Source organism: Ornithorhynchus anatinus, chromosome Y4 (assembly GCF_004115215.2).
Source record: "Ornithorhynchus anatinus isolate Pmale09 chromosome Y4, mOrnAna1.pri.v4, whole genome shotgun sequence".
NCBI classification, from domain to species: Eukaryota; Metazoa; Chordata; class Mammalia; order Monotremata; family Ornithorhynchidae; genus Ornithorhynchus; species Ornithorhynchus anatinus.
Window position 1 is genome coordinate 665,568 of NC_053178.1, and position 23,566 is coordinate 689,133.

Below are 23,566 nucleotides of genomic sequence, written 5' to 3' on the forward strand. Positions count from 1 at the left end.
AGCCTTACTGAAGGCAGATCTCCTCCAGGATGCCTTCCAAAACTAAGCCCCACTCTTCCTCATCTCCCTCTCCCTTCTGCATTGCCCTGAATGGTTCCCTTTGTTCTTCTTCCCTCTCCCCATCCCACAGCATTTATGGATTTATCTGTAATTTTATTTATTTATAATGATGTCTGTATATTTGTACTGTTGTCTGTCACCTCCTTTCTGGACTTGAGCTCATTGTGGGCAGGGGTTGTCTCTCTTTATTGCTGCACTGCACTTTCCCAGGTGCTTAGTACAGTGCCCTGCATACGGTAAGTGCTCAATAGATACCACTGAATGAATGTGTTAACTTTTACGATTTCAATGTCTTCCTTATAGAAATGTAAAGACTGTTGATGCAGAAGTGCACTTGGGGTTACTATTTTGGGAATTTGGAGATATGCCTGGGTGTGACTATATTATAAAATGAGATGCTGGCAGTGGACGCAATCCATATAACACTACTAATGTATTTTAATTAGATTTAATTTAGTAAGACAAACATAAATCTTGTAACTCTTAAAGTTGTAATCAATCCACTGTATTTATTGAGCACTTACTATATGCAGAGTACCCTACCAAGCACGTGGTCGCGTAACCGAGGCTATAATCATATTATTACTTTATTTTACAGTGGATGGTATGTGTTAGGTACTTATTACGTGTCAGGCACTGTAGTAAGCACTGGGACAGATAGAAGATGAATAGGATGGACACAATACATGTTCCACCTCAGGTTCACAGTCCTAATCACCACTGAATGGATGAGGAAACTGAGGTACACAGTAATTAAATGTCTCGCACAAGGTCACACGGCAGAGGTCCATGCTTTATCTGCTACTCCACGCTGCTTCCCCACTTCAGCCCATCTGCATCACCTAGCACTTTGGTTCTCACCCTTCCTGTTGCCCTCGCCCCCTTATCTCTTATGGACATCTATTCACATTCTATTACCTTCCACCTTCCTTCAGTGTATCTTAGTGTCTGCTAGACTGTAAACTCTTTGAGGATAAGGATCACGTCTACACAGCCTACTGGACTCTCCCAACAGCTGAGTTCAGAATTATATATACGCTAGGTGCCCGGTAAATACTAGTAATTGATTGATTAATGGAAATTAATACTGGGAAGTCCAAAACCTAGGCTAAGCAAGTAACACGAGCTGCCTTCCTGGGAGCTTTGTTCCACATCAATCAGTCAATCAGTCAATCTGTGATATTTACTGAGTGCTTCCTAAGTACTGAGTACTCTCCTCAAAATCAGTATATTCCCCGCCCATAAAAATGATAATAATAGTAATTGTAACAATGATTATGGTACTCGTTAAGTGCTTACTATGTGCCAGGCACTGTTTTAAGCCCTTCACTCAATCGCATTTACTGAGTGCTTACTGTGTGCAAAACACTGCACTAAGCACTTTAATCAGGTTCGACACAGTCCCTGTCCCACACGGGGCTCACACTCTTAATCTTCATTTCATAGATCAGGTACTTAAGGCCCAGAGAAGTCAAATGACTTGCCCAGGGCAACACAATAGACATGTGGAAGAGGCAGGATTAGAACCCAGGTCCTTCTGACTCCCAGGTCCACACTCTATCCACTAAGCCACTCTGAGAAAGCCAAGCTTACAGACTTAATGTAAACAAATAATTTATAATGTAGAATCTCAAGCCATAAATTTAAGTGCTTTGGGGTTGAAGGTGGGGCAAATACCAAATTCCCAGTGGTCACACAGCTCCAAGGGCCTACATGATGCAGAAGGATGATCAAGCCGGGGAAAAGAGGGCTTAATCGGGGAAGGTCTGTTGGAGGAGATGTGACCTAAATAATGCTTTGAAGGTGGGGAGAGAGGTGGTCTGGCACATATAGAGGGGGACAGAGTTCCAGGCTGGGGGGAGAAGGATGTGGGAAAGAAGGTGGCAGCAAGGAAGACAGTTTTGGGGTACAGTGAGTAAACTGACGCTAGAGGAGCACAATTAATTCCAAAAGAGGATGAACTGAAGGGGTTTTGGGGTGAATGCTGAATTTGGGTTGCTTTGTATTTTTAATATGGGGCAATACGCAGCAATCGGATGACAGAGCAGAGCTTAGAGACAAGACACAAACACTCAAGAGGACTCAATATGTGTGCTGTGAACAGAACTGTCAATTGCGCACTCATCTTTCCTACCCCTCCCACACTTATTATTGTCATATCCTATAGGTAGTACCACTCTCAAATACAAACGACAAGGAGAAATCATTTGTTCTGAGGAAACAGCTGGTCCCTGCCAGTCTGCCCCTGAGTCATTCTTAACTGACTCTTCTATTTAGAGAGGATGCCTCAACCTACCTTGGAATTGGATTGGGAAAATAATCCTTGCAACAATTAGGACAGTTGCTTTCTTGTGCGTGACCCATGTCAAGCTTGACCATGAAATAGTCATTCCTCAGGGGTGAACACAGAACTCCTTCCTTAGACGAATCCCACGTACGCTTGAGGAAACCAACTTCTCTTGGCTCCAGGTTAAATAGTACCAACTTTTTTAGTTGGAACAATGAAGTCTTCTATTCAGGGAGAACGAAGACATGGAACACAGGAAGGGAAGTGGACAGAAATTGAACACGACAGCACCTTGGCCCCAGCAAGGCGTTCCCCACCACAGATGCCTTTTCCAGCTCCATTTTTTTCCTCCAACCCTCACCAAACCCCATATGCTCCCCTGAAGCTGTTTGCCACCCTCCCCCTTTCCAACCCGCCCCTCCTCTCCCTTATCACCTCTAGTCTTGTTCAACATGACAAGAATCTAATGAGGGGGTAGAGGGGACGGAGAAGAAGACAGAGGAGGAAAAGAAGACAGAGGAGGAGGTGAAGAAAAGGGAAGATGAGGAGGAAAAGAAAGGGGAAGAGGAGGAGGAGGAGGAGGAGGAAGAAGAGGAAGAAGAGGAAGAAGAGGAAGAAGAGGAGAAGGAGGAGGGGAGCAGTGTTGGGGGAATGGGATGGATTTTCCTCAGTGGCAAGAAAAGCAGCCAGTGTGGGACCCAGAGAGGGGGTGTGATTAGTTGTCTGGTGGGGGTGAAACTTAGGGCTTGCAGTAGCAGGGTTTATCCCCAAAGCCCAGCCCTCACAGCATAGTACGGAGCAGGGGTCTTTGGTGAAAGGGAGGGAAGGCAGTTCACTCAGCCTCAGTGGAGATGGGTGAAGATAAGTAGTTTGTGGTGGGGATTAGGAACTCCTACCTTGGGCCCAGTCCCTGGTTCTTTCCCCTAAGCAGTGCTCATCCTCTGGAAAGTAAACACCTGGAAGGAACACCCCCACCTGTCATATCCACAAAGATACAAGTTGGATTTCAACCACATCAATTTTGGTTTGACCAACACAGTACTTTCCTGATCTCCCTCCTACCTCTCTGATGGCTCTTTCTCTGTCTCTTTCCTGGGTCCTCTTCCGTGCCTCATCCCCTAACCTGTGGGTGTCACTCAGTGTTCTGCTATGGGGCCCTTTTCTTTTCACTTAACAATCACTCCCACAGGGAGCAAATCTGCTTTGCTGGCCTCACTGACCATCTCTAGGTGGATAACATCTATGTACAACTGATTTCAAACTGTCACTCCCCACTGCTACCCTGTAGGGAGCTTGTTTTCTAATTCCTTGGTACTCTTGGTTCCAAAAACTTACTTTCAGTGCTCTGCATACAGCAGGCACTCAGTTAATAATACTGATGATGATGATGATGATGATGATGATGATGATGGTGATCTACACTGCAAGCCCACCACTGGCAGGGAATGTACCTCCGAAGAGCTTAGTACAGTGCTTCACACATAGTAAGTACTCAATAATGACAATTGATTGACTAACTTATTAACTGATAAGGATGGTTATGAAAAATCCCAAATTCAACTCTCTGGCCTCAACTTCTCAACCCATCGGCAATCTCATATTTCCTTTTGCCTCCAGGACATCTTCGTCCAGATATGCCATTGGTAACTTCAGCGTGATACATCAAAAATTGACCTTCATCAGCTTCCCTCTTCAAATCTTCTCTTCTGCTCTCTTTTTTCTTTTTAAAATGGTATTTGTTGAGTGCTTACTGTGGGCCAGGCATTGTACTAAGTGCTTGGCCAGATACGAAACAATCAGGTTGGGCAAAGTACGTCTCAAATGGGGGGCTCATAGGCTTCGTACTCATCTTACAGATGAGGTAACTGAGGCACAGACAAGTTGAGGCATTTGCACAAACTCTCACAGCAGACAAGTGGCAGATCCGGGTTTAGAACCCAGGTCCTTCTGACTCCAGGTCTGTGATCCATCCACTAGGTAACGCTGTTTCTCTGCTTGCCTTTCCCATCACTGTTGACCCCACCATCTGCTTCCTAGTCTGTCGGACTTGGAAGAGGGAGGGGGTCCCAGGCAGGAGGAAAGACGTGACCCAGAGGTCGGCGACAGGAGAGATAAGAATGAGGAACAAAGTTGAGGTAATAGATTAGCTTAAGAGGATGAAGCAGGTGCACTAGACCGGTGAAGGCAGGGGAAAAGAAGGAGAAAGCTGACTGAATAGTGGCAATCAGGGGAAGTGGAGTCCTCTCCCCACTCCCCTGTTCTTCCTTCCACCTCCTTAGCCCCCGCCCTATGACGGCTCACTCACATTCAACTCCTCCCCATTTTCCGCGTCATCACCTCCCCCCCCCATCACCCACAGCTTCAAACTGTGAGTCTGGTGGAGGCCCCGCACCATCACAGGGAAGACTCCCTTCATCCTTAACCTGTTCTTAACCCAGTCATTGCTCCTACTCATCAACACCAAAACCTGGCTTTCCCCGGATGCACTCTCTCCCCTGCCGGTCCCTCAAGAATGGGGTCTCATCTTCTCCCACTCCCCAAGAATCACTGGAAAAGGGGGAAGAGTCGCTGAAGTCTTGTATTTCCTCCTGCCTTCAGGACATCTCTACTTGGCTGTCTCACCACCTCAAACTGAATGTGACCTCAACAGAACTCATCTTCCCACCCAAATCCTGACCTCCCCATGACTTTCCCATCACTGTCAACAGCACCACCACTCTCCCTGGCACGCAAGTCCATAACCCTGGCATTCTCCCCGACTCATCTTTCTCATTCGACCTACAGAATCAACCTGTCTTCAGATTCTGTCGATTCTACCTTCACAGTAACACTATAACCCACCCTTTCCGCTCCAACCAACCAAACTGCTACCACGATAATTCAAGCACTTGTCCTAAACCGCCTTCATTACTGTCACAGCCTCCTTGCTAACACCCCCACTCCTGTCTCTCCCCACTCCAGTCTGTTCTTTACCCTGCTGCCCAGATCACTGTTTTAGAAAAAAAGTCCAGTCTGTGTTTCCCCACTCCCCAAGAATCCCCAAGGGCTGCCCACTCACCCCCATATGAACAGAAACTCCTTCCCCTTGGCTATGAAACACTCCATTATTTTGGCCCCTCGAACCTACTTCACTGATGTCCGACTGCATCTCAGCCCCTACACTTCATTCCTTCAACACCAATTTACTCACTGCAACTCCTTCTCGTCTACCTCACCCCAAACTTCTCTTCACGCTCCTGACCTTTTAGACCCTATCTCCCCACTCCTCCAACTTTGGCCCACCCATTTCCACATCAAATATGAACTGCTTAATTAGCTCTCCCTCTGCTACAATGCTGAGCTCTTCTAAAGGCCACCCAATCGCTGCACCTCAGTTTCCTCTTCAGTAAAATGGGAATTAAGACTGCGAGCCTCATGTGAGACAGGGACTGGAGTCCAACCTGATCTGCTTTGTAACCACTCCAGTGCTTAGTACAGTGTGTGGCACAGAGTAAGCGCTTAATAAAAAGCACAATTATTATTATCACTACGATTGTTATTTAAATAACATAATTGAAGGCTACAAATGCTTTAAGAGTACATGTACAATATATTTTTCAAAGGTAAGAGAGATTCAGTAGCCGGAGTCTTGGGAGGGAATGAGTTCTCCCCAGGGAGTGGATAAAGATGGGGAAAAGGAGGAGACCCAAAAGGGAGCTCTGAAGGTGAGGGACTCCCAGAGTTACAAGGTGGGAGACAGATGAGGAGCCAGAGACTGAGAAGGAGCGGCCAGGAAGGTAAGAGGGGAACTAAGAGAGGATAGTGTCAGTGGAGCCAAGTCTTTCATTCATTCATTCAATAGTATTTATTGAGTGCTTACTATGTGCAGAGCACTGTACTAAGCGCTTGAGATGAACAAGTCGGCAACAGATAGAGATAGTCCCTGCCGTCTGACGGGCTTACAGTCTAATTGGGGGAGACGGACAGACAAGAACAATGGCAATAAATAGAGTCAAGGGGAAGAACATCTCGTGAAAACAATGGCAACCTAATAGAATCAAGGGGATGTACAATTCATTAACAAAATAAATAGGGTAATGGAAATATATACAGTTGAGCAGACGAGTACAGTGCTGTGGGGATGGGAAGGGAGAGGGGGAGGAGCAGAGGGAAAAGGGGAAAAAGAGGGTTTAGCTGCGGAGAGGTAAAGGGCGGATGGCAGAGGGAGTAGAGGGAGAAGAGGAGCTCAGTCTCACCTCTTGGAGGAGGTGAGTTTTAACTAGGGTTTTGAAGAGGGAAAGAGAATCAGTTTGGCGGAAGTGAGGAGGGAGGGCGTTCCAGGACCGCGGGAGGACGTGACCCAGGGGCGACGGTGGGATAGGCGAGACCGAGGGACGGTGACGAGGTGGGCGGCAGAGGAGCGGAGCGTGCGGGGTGGGTGGTAGAAAGAGAGAAGGGAGGAGAGGTAGGAAGGGACAAGGTGATGGAGAGCCTTGAAGCCTAGAGTGAGGAGTTTTTGTTTGGAGCGGAGGTTGATAGGCAACCACTGGAGTTGTTTAAGAAGTGACAGGCCCAGATCGTTTCTGCAGGAAGATGAGCCGGGCAGCGGAGTGAAGAATAGACTGGAGCAGGGCGAGAGAAGAGGAAGGGAGGTCAGAGAGAAGGCTGACACAGTAGTCTAGCCGGGATATAACGAGAGCCCGTAACAGTAAGGTAGCCGTTTTGGGTGGAGAGGAAAGGGCGGATCTTGGCGATATTGTAGAGGTGAAACCGGCAGGTCTTGGTAACGGACAGGATGTGTGGGGTGAACGAGAGAGACGAGTCAAGGATGACACCGAGATTGCGGGCCTGAGAGACGGGAAGGATGGTCGTGCCATCAACGGTGATAGAGAAGTCTGGGAGAGGACCGGGTTTGGGAGGGAAGATGAGGAACTCAGTCTTGCTCATGTTGAGTTTTAGGTGGCGGGCCGACATCCAGGTGGAGACGTCCTGGAGGCGAGCCCACTGTTGGGTAGGGATTGTCTCTACTTGTTGCCAAACTGTACATTTTAAGCGCTTAGAACAGTGCTATGCACATAGCAAGCGCTCAAATAAATCTGACTGAATAAATGAATGATAAAGTTTCCAGGAGAAAGGGATGGTCCAGTGTCAAAGGCAGTGGAGAGAGATGTTGAGGGGCATTAGGTCTGACCACTGGATTTGGCAATAAGGTCATCCATGACTTTGGAAAGGACTGTTTCTGGGCAGTGATGGGCACAGAAGCCGGTTTTGCAAGGGACTGAGTGAACAATTGGAGGTGAGCAAATGGACTCAATGAGTGAAGACAACTCACTCCAGGAGCTTGAAGAGGAATGTTAAAAGGGAGAAGAGGTGATAATTGGAGAGTGCCATGGGATCAAGTGTAGGGTCTTTGTTTGGTTGGTTGGTTTTTCGTTTGTTTTGAGGATAGGGAACGGACAGCCATGTTTGGAAGCAATTCAGAAGGAACCACTGGAAACCGAGCATGCCATCATGCAGGGAAGAAGGGAAGGGGTGACTGTTTTGATACGGCTGGAAAGGGTGACTGTTTGGATACCGTTGGAAGAGATGGGGTGGGAGATGCCAGTGGCGAGGGTAGAATTTGAGAGGAGGCTGAACTCTCCTCTTGAGACACTGCTGAGTTAAAGGATGGGAGAGTCAAAGAGGGAGCAGGAGGTGGAAGGGGTGGGAAAGTATCAGGGGGCAGATTTTAGAGAAATCCCGCCTAATGGTTTCAACTTCATCGACATCGCACCTGGCCCAGCCACTGGAACCTCAGATAGTGGGCAGGAGGGGTAGGTGGCTTGAGGACAGAGCAAAAAGTCTGAAATACCTAGCATGGGCAATTGGCATGGGAGCCAATGAGGACTCTTGCCAGGCAGAGGTGAGGGCAGAGACCAGTCAGATGAAGGTGAAGTTCAGATGGATGTGATCAGCTGGTGTCTGGTTTCTGCCAGCGGTGTTTTCCGGCTCTAGCACCAGAGTGGAGGAATTGTACTGTGGAAGTGACCCAGGGTGGTGGAATGAGATCAACAGAGTGACTAAGCCCACATTTTCCCACCTCCTCCTTCCCTCTCCAACACCTTCATATTTGAATGTGGGTCCCTTAAGCACTTTGATACTCACCCCAGCCCTAAGGGACCTGTTTCTCCTTGAATTCTACTGTTTCCCTTATCTGTAATTTATTTCAATGACTGTCTCTCTCTGAAGCCTGTAGCTCCTGGTGGGCCAGGATGGAGTTTACCAACTCCATTTCCCAAGTGCAGAGCATGGTACTTTGCAGTGAGTAAATGCCCAATATATTACACTGACTGGTTGACTAACTAATTATATTCCAAGCTGCTGAGAAACAAGAAGAGGGCAGAAAATGTATCTGAGGGAAACAGCAGTTAAAGGAATGGATTTTCCTTTTTTCAATTAATCAGTCAGTGGCACTTACTGAGGACTTTACCCTTTGCAAAGCACTGTACTAAGCACTTGGGAGAGAACAATACAAAACAGAATTGGTAAACACATGGGAAAGTCCAATTCCTTAAAATACCCAGTCAGTTGGCACGAGAGTAGGTGGCGGGGAGGAGGGAGGGGAATGTTACTGGAGACAGAATCAGGGAAACAGAAGTCAAAAAACAAACAAACAAAAACAGAAAAAAACAAGGAGGCAGAGAGAAGAGTAGGAGGAAAGAGCAGAAACGATGGGTCGTGCGGTTTCATGTGGTCTGTTGGACACCCGGTCCCAAGCAGGGAAATGGCAGACGATGTAGTGTAGACTGTGTGAGTTTCTCTGTGAAATGTGCACCTGGCAACGTGTGGGAGTGTCCTCATAATGGCTCTCCCCTTTGCCTCTCTTTAACCTCTTATCTCAGGTCAGTGCTACTGGTCCCTTAGCCCCACCCACTAACGCTGGTTCTCGAAGCAAAGGATAAAGATTACTCTCTTCGACGATTTCATTTCTTCTAGGTCCACTTAATGATAATGTATCACACCAACACTAACCAACCATTAGTAAAATTTGTAATTTGCACCTTTTTTAAAAGGTGCAGCCCAGGTACATTCATCTAGAATGCATTAGTGGACCAACCCACAAGCATGATTTTGATGGGCCTGCTTCAGGGAAGACAAGATCCTCTTGGGCTGAGGACTGGAAACGGGGAAAGCGACTGAAAGTGAGAGCACACTTGCTCGGAGGTGGAAGGTTCTGCAAGTAGATAAAGCTGAATTCTAATGTGCTTCAGTTCAGTCATGTGTTACTAATAGAAGGGATTTACCTCACAATCAGGACAAAGTACTGCTCCGGAATCTTCAGTCCTTGAAAAACATGCTTCAGGAGGGGGATTCCGATGATGAATTTCAACTGGGAGACCTGTTGACACACATCAGTTGTAAAGCTATTTTGTTATGGCTTCTGTTCCATGAAATCTACTCGGCTCTCTCGCAACTATTTTTCCCTCTTTTTAAAAATCTTAATCAACATCTAAAATTATCATAAAGAGATATTACAATATTTTCATCAAGGCAAGGAATACCATCAGTTTCGTTCCAGATTAAAAAACATCCTAGGCCCCAAATAGGGAGGAAAAAAAAATCATCAATCTAATTTCAGATTTGGTCACCTAATGCTAACTTCCACTGAGCTGGTTTGGTTTTTGGTTTGGATGTCTCTAGAAAACCACTGTTTCTAGAAGACTGACTAAGAAGGTGCAGGAGAAAGACCAGATTCAAAATTACCTGTGCATTTCCTGCAGCAGCACCAAAGTGAAGCTTCCTTTTGGTTCTGGTTCTTATTGTTACTGGTATTTGTTAAGCTCTTTCTCTGTACCAGGCCCCATTTTAAGAGCTGGGGTAGATTCAGGGTAATAATAATAATAGTACCAGTAATTATAATTTGACCTCCTAACCTCCTGTTATTCCCCACTTTAATCTACACTTAACCGTGCTGCCCAGATTACCTTTCTACAGAAACGTTCTAGGCATGTCACTCCCCTCCTCAAAAATCTCCAGTGGTCGCTTATCAACCTCTGTATCAAGCAAAAGCTCCTCACTATTGGCTTCAACGCTCTCCATCACTTTGGCCCCTCCTACCTCACCTCCCTTCTCACTTTCTAAATCCCAGCCCGCACATTCGGCTCCTCTGGGGCTAGCCTTCTCACCCTGCCTGTCGCACCGCTGACCCCTGGCCCATGTCCTACCCCTGGCCCTGGATCACCCTCTCTCCTCAAATCCACCAAACAATCACACTTCTCCCCTTCAAAGCCCCCTATGAAGGCTCACCTCCTCCAAGAGCCCTTCTCAGACTAAGCCCCCATTTTCCTCAGCTCCCACTCCCCTCCCCATTGCCCAGACTCGCTCCGCTTGCTCTACTGCCCTCCCCAACCCACAGCACCTGTGTATATATGTACATAACTATAATTCTAGTCACCTACATTAATGCTTGTTTATTTGTTTTGATGGGTATAAATTGATAGCTCTATTTCTTTATAATGATGCTATCGAGGCCTGTTTACTTCTTTTGATGTCTGTCTTCCCCTCCCTCCCTCCCCCCACCTTCTAGACTCTAAACCCACTATGGGAAAGTACTGTCCCTCTGTATTGCTGAACTGTGCTTTCCAAGTGCTTAGTACAGTGCTCAGCACACAGTCAGCGCTCAACAAATACAATTCAATGAATGAATGAAAGAACTTGAATGAGTCATTGGAATGAAAAAGCTGAGTCAAGGATAATGGCAAGGTTATGGGCTTGTGAGCCAGGGAGGATGGTGGTGCTGTCTGGAGACATGGGAAAGCCAAGGGGAGGACAGGATTTGGGAGGGCAGATGAGAAATTCCGTTTGGGACATGCTAAGCGTGAGATGTCGGTGGGACATCCATGTACAGATGTTCTGAAAGTAGCAGGAAAGGAGAGAGTGTAGTGAAGGAGAGAATGGAGATGCAGACGGGGAATTATTGGCGTAGAGATGATAGCTGAAGCTGTGAGTGCAGTGAGTTGCCCTAGGGGGTGTGGATAGATGGAGGATAGAAAGGGACCCAGACCTGAACGTTAAGGCAACCTTTCAGTGAGAGGAAGGGAGACAGAAGCGAAACCTGCAAAAGTGACTGATTTGCAGTAGGCAGAGAGATAGGAGAACTAGGAGAGGGCAGTGTTGGTATAGCCAAGGGTAGATATATGTTTCCAGGAGAAGGGGGTGGTCCATAGTGTCAAAGGCAGCAGAGAGGTCAAGGGAAATTATGATGGATTAGAAGCACTGACTTTTTCAAGGAAAAGGACATTGTTTACCTTAAAAAGGACCATTTCCATCGAGTAAAGGGCCTGGGGGGGGCGGGGGAGGCAGGGGGGACAGGGAGTGGCGGGAGGCAGTTCGGGGAAAGGGAGTCCAGACTGTAGGGATTTGAGAAGACAGTTGGAGGACAGGATGTGGTGGCAGTGAGTGTAGACAACACTCTCCAGGAGTTTGGAGAGGATTGATTGGAGACAAGTTGGGACGATGGCAGGACAGCATCAAGGGGTCATAGAATATTTCTTCTTTCTGGATAAGGGGATACATGCTCATGTTTGAAAGCAGTGGCAAAGGAACCATTGGAAAATGAGCTTCTGAAGATGACGGTCAGTGAGAGAAGAAGGAAGGGGGCAATTGCTTGGATGAGGTAGGAAGGGATGGGATCAGAAGAAGTGGTGGAAGAAACTGAACTGAAGTGGAGCCAGGTGATGGCCTCTTGAGACAGCTAAGGGGGATGGGGAGAGTCGAAGATCGGGCTGAAGGGGGAAAGACCTGGAGAGGAGTGGGGGAGGTTTTGAGGCCACGTCTGATGATTTCAAATTCACTGAGAAAGTAGGTGACCAGGTCATTGGAGGAAAGAGATGGTGGTGTGAAGGGGGAGATGGAGTCGAAGGAGAGAGCTAAAAGTTAGAAGCTACTCTTGTGGGCAATGAGCATGAGAGTCAGTGACTATGCACAGTATTTTTGCCCAGTGGATGAGTGGCCAAGATTTCTGACTGTGTTTTTCAGCCTGGAGGAGGACTATGGAAGAAACTGGGTGTTTTCTCAGCCCAACTCTCTTGTAGTTCATTAGTAATATGATCCTGGCACAGCAAACAGCAGCAGTAGTAGTATTTTCTGAGCTCACACTGAGGATCTAACCTTAGCATAAGTGCCAAATGCCAGAGTCCCAAGTCATTTTCCTTTAGCAGGGGATCAGAAATCTTGCAGGCCTGTGATCTCTGACTTTCTCCAACTCAGTTTCATGACCTTTGCAGTTCTTCAAGACCAACTACTGACAGGAATGGTAGTCCAGTGCCTTTCTGCTCATGACCCAAGCCCAAGTGCTGCGGCAGCCAAATGGAGTTGTGTGTTTGTAACGGTCGGGATGGGACACCTGCCTACCGGAAGACTTGGAATGGGAAAATGTGGAGTGGCCTGAAGTATTTGGTATGAACTTGAAAGAGCTGGGACTGAAAGAATAATCTGGCTTTGTTAAAATAATTGGTATTTGTTAACTGCTTACCATGCTCCAAGCACATACTGCCAGTGCCTGGATAGATACAAGGTAAGGACATCAATCACTGACCGCCAACCTCTCGCTTACCTTCTGTCTCTGATCTGGAACACTCTCCCACTTCATATCTGACAGATGATCAACTCTCCCCACCTACAAAACCTTCGTGAAAGCACATCTCCAAGAGGGCTTTCCCGAGTAGGTGCTCATTTCTTCTCCCATTCCTTTCTGGGTTGCCCTTGCAATTTGGAATTGTAGCCTCAGCTCCATAATATGACTTACTTATTCTTCTTGTTTATTTATTTATTTGTTTGTTCATTTATTTATTCATTCATTCATTTATATTCTTGTCTGTTTCTTCCGCCACATGGTAAGCTCCTTGTGGACAGAAAATGTGTAGGCCCCCTCTGTGACACTGTACTCTCCCAAGCACTTTGTACAGAACTGTGCCCAGAGTATTACTGATTGATTGCTTTACCCTTCCCAACTGCAGAAGTTAATCTCCCCTCCCCGCACCTGCAAAGTACCAACTTTTGGCAAAAACACAGTTAATGGAACTAAACCCTAGGGATCAGTTGATCAATCCATCAATCATTAGTATTTACTGAGTGCTTACTGGGTACAGAGCACAGAGCCCAGCATTTGGAAGAGTATAATGCAGGAGAATTGGCAGACTTGTTCCCTACCCACAACGAGTTTACAGTCTAGAAGAATTATGGGGCCAAAGGGAATTAGCATGCTGTGACTTTTGTCACACTGGGTAAAATTCCAGAAGGTCATTCATTCATTCATTCATTCATTCATTCATTCATTCATTCATTCATTCATATTTGTTAAGATCTTACTGGGTGCTAGGTAGTTCAAGAGACCCGGAAAAATCGCAGTACAGTAACTTTCTAAAGTTTGGTTTAAAATGCTGGACACCCTCTCTTGCAGATCCGCAGCTGCAGACCTGCGCCCTCACACGCTACTTCTCTGTGAATTAACTGATAGAGTGATTAATGTCTCAGGAATTCCCTAATGCTATACGAGGAAATTAAGTATAGGTGAATAATTACAATTAATGTGCGGGTATGTTATTCATGAGCTAATATAGTTGAAAAAAATGAAGCAAAAAATGAAATAGGGCTCTGGACCCAACAAGACAGAATACAGAATACAAAGTAGCTTGGTACTACCACAGTTACAGTTACCACAGTACACCCTTGGTAGCCAAACTGGTATAGAGGATACTATGCCAATAGATACTCATTACCCTCAGTAATTCCTGAGGGCCCATCCCATACAGAACATTTACTAGCACTTGAGAATGCAAAATAAAATTTGAAGCTAGGTGCTCGGTCCCCTAGGCTTTTCCCTTTACATCCAATTTCTTGGGAGTGGGAGCGGGTGGGGATTCATCTACTCACTGTGCTTCACTTATCACCTTTGCATAGATGAATCCCAAGTTTCCCTCTCTCTCTCCCTCCCTCGCGCTCTCTCTCTCCATCCCTGACCTCTCACCTACTATCCAATCTCATATATCCCTCCAATCTTTAGGATATCTCCACTTGGATAGCCCAAAGACAACTCAACCTGAACTTCCTATCTTCTCTCTTTCACCTTCCCTTCCTTTTCTCCCCACTCTCCCATCTCTGTGGATACCACCACCATCCTCCCAGTAACTACAGCCTACAATCTTGGAATTTGTCCCTGATTCCCACTGTCATCCACCTCTAACACCCAATCGATTGCTCAAATAATGATAATAATGATGATGATGGCATTTGTTAAGCGCTTACTATGTGCCAAGCTCTGTTCGAAGCACTGGGGTGGATATACAGTAATCAGGTTGTCGCACGTGGGGCTCACACTTTTAATCCCCCTTTAACAGATGAGGTAACTGAGGCACAGAGAAGTTAAGTGACCTGCCCCAGGTCAAACAGCAGACAAGTGGCGGAGCCGGGATTAGGACACATGTCCTCTGACTCCCAAACCTGGGCTCTTTCCACAAAACTGCTTCCTCAGCCACGATGCTTCCTCAAATCCTTCCTATCTACTCAGTCAGCCAGAAGCCTGGGTCAAACACTGCTTTTAGCCTGATAAGACGACTGTATCAGTCTCTTTGCTTTCCTTCCTGCCTGTAGCCTCTCTCCCTTTCCAGTCTGTACTCCATACTACTGTCCGGATCACCTTCCAGAAGTGTTACTCAGGCTGATGGTTCTATCTCCTCTCCAAAACCCGCCAGTAGTTCTCCATCCCCCTCTGCGTTAAATCAATATCTCACTATTCATTTCAAGATTCCTCACCAATTTTCCCTCTTTATCCACCGTTATTAGCCGGTTTGCATTCTTTACTTTTCCCAAACCCTTCTCCAGGCTGTGCTCTGATTTGTGACTTGTCCACAAAGAAGTAGTAGCCGAAGCTATGTAGATCAGCTCGGTGAGAAGAAACGAGTGTAGAACCAGAATGGGGCCTTGAGGGGTGCCAGTGGTTAAACAACGGGAGGCAGAATATGCAACCAGGAAGCGAAAACAAGGGGTGATCAGAAAGGTAGGTAGAAAGTCCTATTAGTGCCCCGTAAGCAAAACTGAGGCCTAAAGGCATTTCAGCAAAGGGTGAATGGAACACAATGTCAAAGGCAGTCAGACGACAAAGAGGATTAGAATAGACCAAAGCCATTGGTCACCTTAAAGAGTGTGGTCTCAGTTTATAGTTTGCGCAGCAGGAGCAAGGGCTACAGCATAGATAAAATGATAATCACCGCACCCCCAGCCCCACAGCTCTCAGGTATATACCTTAATATTATATATTATAAACCGCTTATTTATTCATACTTATGTCTGTCTACCCCTCTAGACTGTAAGCTCACAATGGGCAGGGAACTGTCTGCTAATTCCGTTGTAACTGTACTCTCCCAAATACGTAGGACAGTGCTCTGCACTTAGTAAGCGCTCAAGGAATACCATTACTGATTGGAGGATGGATGGATGGATGGATGGACTGATAAAATCTAGGCTAAAACAGAATAAATAAATGCTTCCCCATCACTGTAGATAGGGACCACCATCCTTCCTGTCTCACAAGCCCGTAACCTTGACATTATCTTTGATTCCTCTCTGTCATTTAATGCACATATTCAATCCATCACCAAATCCTTTCAGTCCCACCTTGACATCATCACTAAAATCTGCCCCTTCCTCTCCAACCACACTGCTGCCACGCCTCCTATTGCACCCAGATTTCTGAATTCATTCAGTCATCCATTCAATCCTGTTTACTGAGCGCTTACTATTGCAGACCACTGTACTAAGCACTTGGAATGTACAATTCGGCAACAGACAGAGACAATCCCTGCCCAATAACGGGCTCTTAGTCTAAATGGGGGAGACAGCAAAGCAAAACCGAATAGGACAAAACAAGACAAGGTCATCAAGATAAACAGTATCAAGGAGATAGACACCTCATTAACAAAATAAATAGGGTAATAAATAATACCAAAAAATGAGCAAAGGGCTGAGGGGAGGGGGCAGAGCAGAGGGTTGGGCGGGGGGGCGGGGAAAGGGAGGGGAGGAGGAGCGGGGGGTGCTCAGTCTGGGGAGGCCTCCTGGAGGAGGTGAGCTCTCCGTAGGGCTTTGAAGAGGAGAAGAGAGTTAGTTTGGCGGATGTGAGGAGGGAGGTTATTCCAGGACAGTGGCAGGACGTGGGCCAGGGGTCGACGGTGGGACAGGCGTGAAAGGGGCACCGTGAGGAGGTGAGCAGCAGAGGAGGGGAGTGTACGGGGTTGGCAGTAGGGAGAGAGAAGGCAGGTGAGGTAGGCGGGGGCAAGGTGATGGAGAGTTTGAAGCCAAGAGTGAGGAGTTTCTGTTTCGTGCGAAGGTTGACGGGCACTCACTGGAGGTTTTGGAGGGGGAGAGTGACATGCCCAGAGCGTTTCTGTAGGAGGATGATCTGGGCAGCGGACTGCAGTGGGGAGAGACAGGAGGAAAGGAGATCAGAGAGGAGGCTGACACAATAATCCATTCCAGTCCAGAGCTTGTACCAGCAAGGCAGCAGTTTGGGTGGAGAGGAAAGGGCAGGTCTTGGCAATATTGTGAAGGTGAGACTGGCAGGTGCTGGTGACGGATTGGATGTGTGGGGTGAATGAAAGAGCAGAGTCAAGGACGACACCAAGGTCGCAGGCCTGTGAGACGGGAAGGACGGTTGTGCCGTCCACAGTGAGAGGGAAGTCAGGGAGAGGACAGGGTTTGGGAGGGAAGATAAAGAGCTCAGTTTTAGACACGTTGAGTTTTAGGTGGCGGGCAGACATCCAGGTGGAGACGTCCTGGAGGCAGGAGATACGAGCCTGGAGGGAGGGGGAGAGAACAGGGGAGGAGATGTAAATTTGGGGATCACGACATGCGCTTGAGATGCTTTCACAGAACTGGGGATGCTCTAAGGCATCCGGCCAGGGTCAGAAGTGGGGATGCCCCAAGGCATCCAGCCAGTGTCCCTAACTCTGCCCCCTCAGAGCAAGGATATCTGTTCACTACTCTTCTGAACTGCAGAACTCCGCTGAAGAGGGAATCGTAATAACATGAGCTTCACACTTCCCCAATGCACTCTTGCTCAGTGCAAGTCCTTCAAAGGGGCACAGACCCAATCGGGTTTCTTGCTGAGGGAGAGCCAGTACTGTCACTCAACAGCCCCCTTGGCACCTGAGCGGCCCTTCTTAATAAGTCAATCACACCATCAATCAACTGCATCTCCTCAGCATTCCCAGGGGGCAAATCACGGTACTAGAGCGCTTGGGAGGGTACAATACAGCAGAGTTGGTAAGCACATTCCCAGCCGAGGAAACAGGGCAGAAGGGGAGACAGCAGCGTGTCTTAGTGGAAAGAACACGGGCCGGGGAGTCAGATGTTGTGGGTTCTAATCCTGGCTCTGCCACTTGTCAGCTGTGTGATTTTGGGCAAGTCACTTACCTTCTCTGTGCCTCAGTTACCTCATCTGAAAAGGGGGACTAGGGCTGTGAGCCTCCCGTGGGACAACCTAACTCTGTATCTACCCCAGCGCTTAGAACAGGGCTTGGCACATAGCAAACACTTAACAAATACCATTATTATTATTATTATTACTATTATTATTACTTCCTTCTTGCCAAATCCAACGGCCTCCACTCCATCCTAATCCTCCTCGACCTCTCAGCAGCCTTCAACACCGTCGACCACCATCCCCTTCTCCAGGAAACGTTATCCAATCTTGGCTTCACTGACTCTGTCTTCTCCTGGTTCTCCTCTTACTCCTCTGGCCGTGCATTCTCAGTCTCCTTCACGGGCTCCTCCTTCGCCTCCCACCCCCTAACAGTGGGGGCCCCCACAAGGTTCAGTTCTGGGTCTCCTTCTATTTTCCATCTACACTCACTCCCTTGGAGAACTCATTCGCTCCCAAGGTTTCAACTACCATCTCCCTGCAGATGGCACCCAAATCCACATCGCCTCCCCTGATTTCTCTCCCTCCCTCCAGGCTTGCATCTCCTCCTGCCTTCAAGACAACTCTACTTGAAGGTCTTCCCGCACCTCAAACCTAACATGTCCAAATCAGAGCTCCTTATCTTCCCACCCAAGCCCTGTCCTCCTCCGGCCTTTCCCATCACTGTAGGCGGCACCACCATCCTTGCCGTCTCACAAGCCGGTAACCTTGGTGTCACCCTTGACTCCTCTCTTTCATTCAACCCACATATTCAATCCACCACCAAATCCTATTGGTCCCACTTTCACAACATTGCTAAGATCCACCCTTTCTGCTCCATCCAAACTGCTACCATGTTAATGTAACCACTCATTTTATCCCGCCTGGATTATACCGCATCAGCCTCCTTGCTGACCTCCCGAGCTCCCCTCCCTCCCCGCTCCAGTCCATACTTCACTCTGCCGCCGGGATCATCTTTCTACAGAGACGCTCCGGACACTCCACCCTCCTCAAAGAACTCTAGTGGTTGCCCATCCACCTCCGGTGTCGAACAGAAACTGCTCACTGTTGGTTTTGAGGCACTCCATCGCCTTGTCCCCTCCTACCTTACCTCACTGCTCTTCTGCTACATACCCAGCCCGCACATTCCGCGCCTCTAGTGCTAACCCACTCACTGAGCCTTGATCTCACCTGTCCCGCCGCCGACCCCCGACCCCCGTCTTACCTCTAGCCTGGAAAGCCTCCCTCCTCAAATCCGGTAGCCAATGACTCTCCCCCTCTTCACAGCCTTACTTGAAGGCACACCCCCTCCAAGAGGCCTTCCCAGACTAAGCCCCACTTTTCCTCATCTCCCACTCCCTTCTGCGTCGCCCTGACTTGCTCCCTTTGCTCTTCCCCACCCGATCCCTGACCCACAGCACTTATGCATAAATCTGTATGCCTAAATTTTATTCATCTGCATTGATGACTGCCCCAGACTATGAGCTCACTGTGGGCAGGGAATGTCAGTTTACTGTTGTACTGTACTTTTCCACATGCTTAGTTCAGTGCTCTGCCCACATTACGTGCTTAATAAATATGACTGACTGAATGAATGAAGAGGACTGAGGCAAGAGGTGGCTGAACGCTCAGTGACGGAGCAGAGCTCGAGGTGCAGTGAGCAGGTGGGCAGTGGAGGAGCCAAGGGTGTGGGCTGGGCCGTAGTCACAAATCAGTGAGGTAAAGTAGGAGGGGTCAAGGTGGTTGAATGCTTTAAAGCCTACAGTAAGGAACTTCTGCTTGATGTGGCGGCGGATGGGCAACCACTGGAGGCTCTTGAGGAGCGGATAAATGCGGACTGAACATTTTTGTCGAAAAATGATCCCGTCAGCAGAGTGCAGTAAGGACTGGAGTGGGGAGACACAGGAGGAAGGGAGGTCAACGAGGAGGCTGATGAAGGAAAGGGGCTTGGATCAACATGGTAGCAGTTTGGATGGAGAGGAAAGGGTGGATTTTAGCGACGTTTGTGAAGGTGGAACCGACCGCAGCTGGTGACCGATCGACTAGGAGGGTTGAATGAGAGAGATAAGTCGAGGAAAAACGCCCAGGTTACCGGGGCCGGGGGGACAGAGGTGCTGTCTACGGTGAAGGGAAAGCCACCGGGACGGCAGGGCTTGGGAGGGAAGATGAGCGGTTCTGTTTCGGACATGCGACGTTTCAGGTGTCGGTGGGACATCCAGGTAGAGATGTCCTGAAGGCAGGGGAAATTACGAGGCTGCAGAGGAGGAGAGAAATCAGGGCTGGAGACAAAGATGCTCTCCCTGAAAGGCAAGGGGACGGAAAAGGTACCGAACTCAAATCTCACAGCCAGTCAATGAGTCGGCGGTATCTAATACGTGCTTTAACTGTGAGCGTTTGGGAGTCCGCAATACAGCTCGGGTTTGCAGACACAGTCCCTGCCCCCGGGGACTTTACAACAGAGTGGGGGCACCAGACGGAAGAGAGGGCATTCGTGGGTGATGACGAAAGACCCTATCTAATAGGCAACATCTTCTTCCAACACAAAGGCTGTCCTAGAGGAGGGAGAGTGCCCGGGCCTGGGAAGTAGGGGACCTGGGTCCTAAACCAGATCTGCCACCTGCCAGCTGCGTTAGGTTGGTTATGTCACCTAACTTCTCTGTGTCTCGGTTTACGCACCTGTAACCCAGGGACGAAAAACCCTATTGCCCTTCTCCTTTAGACTGTGCTCCATGTGTGCTGGAACTGGGGCTGATCTAATTATCTTGTACCTACCCCAGCACCTGGTCCTGTGGTGGACACCCAAGAACATGCTCAACAAACAGCATGATTATTATTAGTAATAATAATAATAATAATGTTGGTATTTGTTAAGCGCTTACTATGTGCTGAGCACTGTTCTCGGGAATCAGGTTGTCCCACGTGGGACTCACGGTCTTAATCCCCATTTTACAGATGAGGTAACTGAGGCACCGAGAAGTTAAGTGACTTGCCCAAAGTCACACAGCTGATAAGTGGCCGAGCCAGGATACCGATATTACATTATCATTAGGAGAAGCAGCACAGGGTAGTGGATAGAGCACAAGCCTGGGAGTCGGAAGGTCACCCACCGGTTCTAATCCCGGCTTCGCCACCCGTCGGCTGAGTGGCCTTGGGCAAATCAATTCACTTCTCTGTGCCTCAGTTACCTCAGCGGTAAAATGGGGATTGGTGAATGCGAGCTCGATGTGGGACAGCGACTGTGTCTTGACCCGATTTGTTTGTGTCCACCCCAGCAGTTAGTGCAGTGCCTGGACCACAGTAAGCGCTTAACAAGATCCGTAATTATTACCATTATGATGACGGTGATGATCTTCATTTTTCTAATGGTATTTATTAAGGGCATCCTATGTGCCGGGGACTGTACTAAGTCCTCGGGTGGACACAGGCAAATGGGGGCGGGACCAGCCCATGTCCCACATGGGGTGCACATTTTACAGATGAGGAAATTAAGGCAGAGAGAAGCTGAATTATAGTTATTATCATTACATTGGGAAGCAACATGGCCTAGGGGAAAGAGCTCGGGCCTGGGAGCCAGAGGATCTGGGTTCTAATCCGGGCTCTGCTACTTTCATTCAACCGCATTTACTGAGCGTTAAACTGTGTGCCAAGCCTACTTGCCTGCTGGGTCATTCTGCCACTTAACTCTCCTGTGCCTCAGGTTTCCTCAGCTGCGAAATGGGGAGGGAATACCTGTTTGCCCTCCTGCTTCGACTGGGAGCCTACGTGGGACAGGGCCTGTGTGCCTACCCTGATTAACTCCTATCTACCCCAGCGCTTAGAGCAGTGTTTAGAGCACGTAGTAAGTTCTTAGCCAGTGTTATTATTATCATTTTTATTACACCTAGGGTGCTCATTATTTACATCCACCTACTTCCCACAAAAAGTTAATCGTTACTCTCCGAATCTGCTAAGCCCCATTCGTCCAGTCACAAGGGGGGGGTGGGGGGGGGGGCGGGGCACCTGAAGGGCAGGGGAGAGGTGGGTGAGGCCAAAGTGGGGCTTCCCAAAGCTGTGGCTCTCACCAGCTCTCGGGTGGGCCTCCTCCCCTCCAAGCCTCTCCCTGGTCCAGCTCTTTCCAGGCCAGAGGGGCTTTCAGACTTCTGGTTTCGTATGTGCCCATTCACAGCACCGGACAACGAATACCATCCCAACACGTGCATTCCAAGCTCCCACTGCCAAGGCTCCAGGCAAGGGGCTCTGGCCTCCCTGAGACTCCCTCGCCTCTCTGCCCAGTGAGCACTTTGGGGAGACTGCGAGAGGGGTGGTCGACTGAAAATGAGCTCCATCTGACTTGACCCAATGTAGCCAAGATGGCTAGGCCCCAAAATATATTCACTTCCAGTTACGGGACAGCAAGCAGCCAAGCAAGGCGAGAAGAAGAGTTAAGGGGCAACCCGTAGCAAACTGGTAAAAACGGGGTCCCAGAGGGAAAATAAAAAGGGGCGTGAAGAGGATCCCCTCCCGTCCCCCTCCCCCCGCCCATACATGGGGGTCTCCACGAGAAGGGAGGGGCTCGGCGATGAGGGAAGCTCTGAGGAAAATCTGTCCGGGGAGGCGCTAGACAGTCACCACGAAAGTCGTTATATGCATGTCTTTATAATGACAGTAATAACTATTTTGTTGTTATTATTACTAGCATTAATACTACTACTATAATAATGTTGGTATTTGTTAAGCGCTTACTAGGTGCAGAGCACTGTTCTAAGCGCTGGGGTAGATACTGGGTCATCAGGTTGTCCCACGTGGGGCTCACAGTTTTAATCCCCATTTTACAGGTGAGGGAACTGAGGCACAGAGAAGTGAAGTGACTTGCCCACAGTCACTCAGCTGACAAGGGGCAGATCCGGGATTACTAATAAACATATACCTGTGGCATTTGTTAAGCGCTTGCTATATGCCGGGCATTGTAGTACCGGGCATTGCAGTACTTGCTCCGGGTAGATACAAGCAAATCGGGTTGGACACAGTCCCTGTCCCACATGGCGCTCACAGTCATAATCCCCATTTTTCAGAGGAGGTCACTGAGATACAGAGAAGTGAAGTGACTTGGCCAGGGTCACGCTTGACATATCAATTACTTACACGTATTTATAACTTCCTCCCCCTCTAGACTGCAAGCTCCTGCAGTGTCGGAACGTGTCGGCTAACTCTGTTGTTAGCGGGGCCGCGGGGCCCGTCCCCAGCGACGCCCCAACCCTGCCGCCATGAAATGCCTCTCAGCGGCGATGAGCCAACCGCGGCACCCATGCCCTCCGGGAAGACGGAAAACCGACCAACCGTTCCCCCTACCGCCGGCCCAGCCTCTCACCCCGGGCTGCAGCGAAGCCGCTTCGACAAGCGCTGCAAATAGCCTCGTCTGGATCCCGCAGCCGATTTTCTCCTCTGGGGACGGATGGGCAGGGACGAGCGGCCATCCATCCGGAACCGGACCCGTACCCGCCGCCCGCACCGGCCGCCGCCATCTTCCCCTTGGACGAAACCCGCCCCCCAGCGCATGTGCCGGATCCAGGTGCAGGAGCCCGCGCTCCTCATTGGAGCGCTTGTGGCCAATGGCGTGAGTCGGATCGCGGTGAGCCCTACTGTCCGCTCGACTGTGGCAGCGGTGACGGAGTCCGGCCCCTCGTGCCTCGACGCTCAGCGACCCCCACCTCCCCGCTCTCCGCCTCCTTAGTGCAGGAGGCGGGTGGCACATTCTGGCCTTAACGGCTGCCGGGCCGGAAAGGAGCTGAAGGCCTGGGGCGGGGCGAGGGGGCGCGGGGGGCGGGAAG

General features: G+C 48.9%; 1 protein-coding gene across 1 annotated transcript in view; it reads right to left on the reverse strand.

Moving 5' to 3' along the window:
- LOC114808701 (RING finger protein 17) overlaps window positions 1-23,299 on the reverse strand; it is a 113,947-nt gene extending 90,648 nt beyond the window's left edge. Inside the window, exons 1-2 of the mRNA XM_029056521.2 lie at window positions 23,107-23,299; window positions 9,610-9,704 (exon numbers count right to left, since the gene is read on the reverse strand). Coding sequence (XP_028912354.1) covers window positions 9,610-9,704; window positions 23,107-23,260 — 249 coding nt within the window. The 5' untranslated portion in view covers window positions 23,261-23,299. The remainder of the gene's footprint in view (window positions 1-9,609; window positions 9,705-23,106) is intronic.
- Window positions 23,300-23,566: the final 267 nt, after the last annotated feature.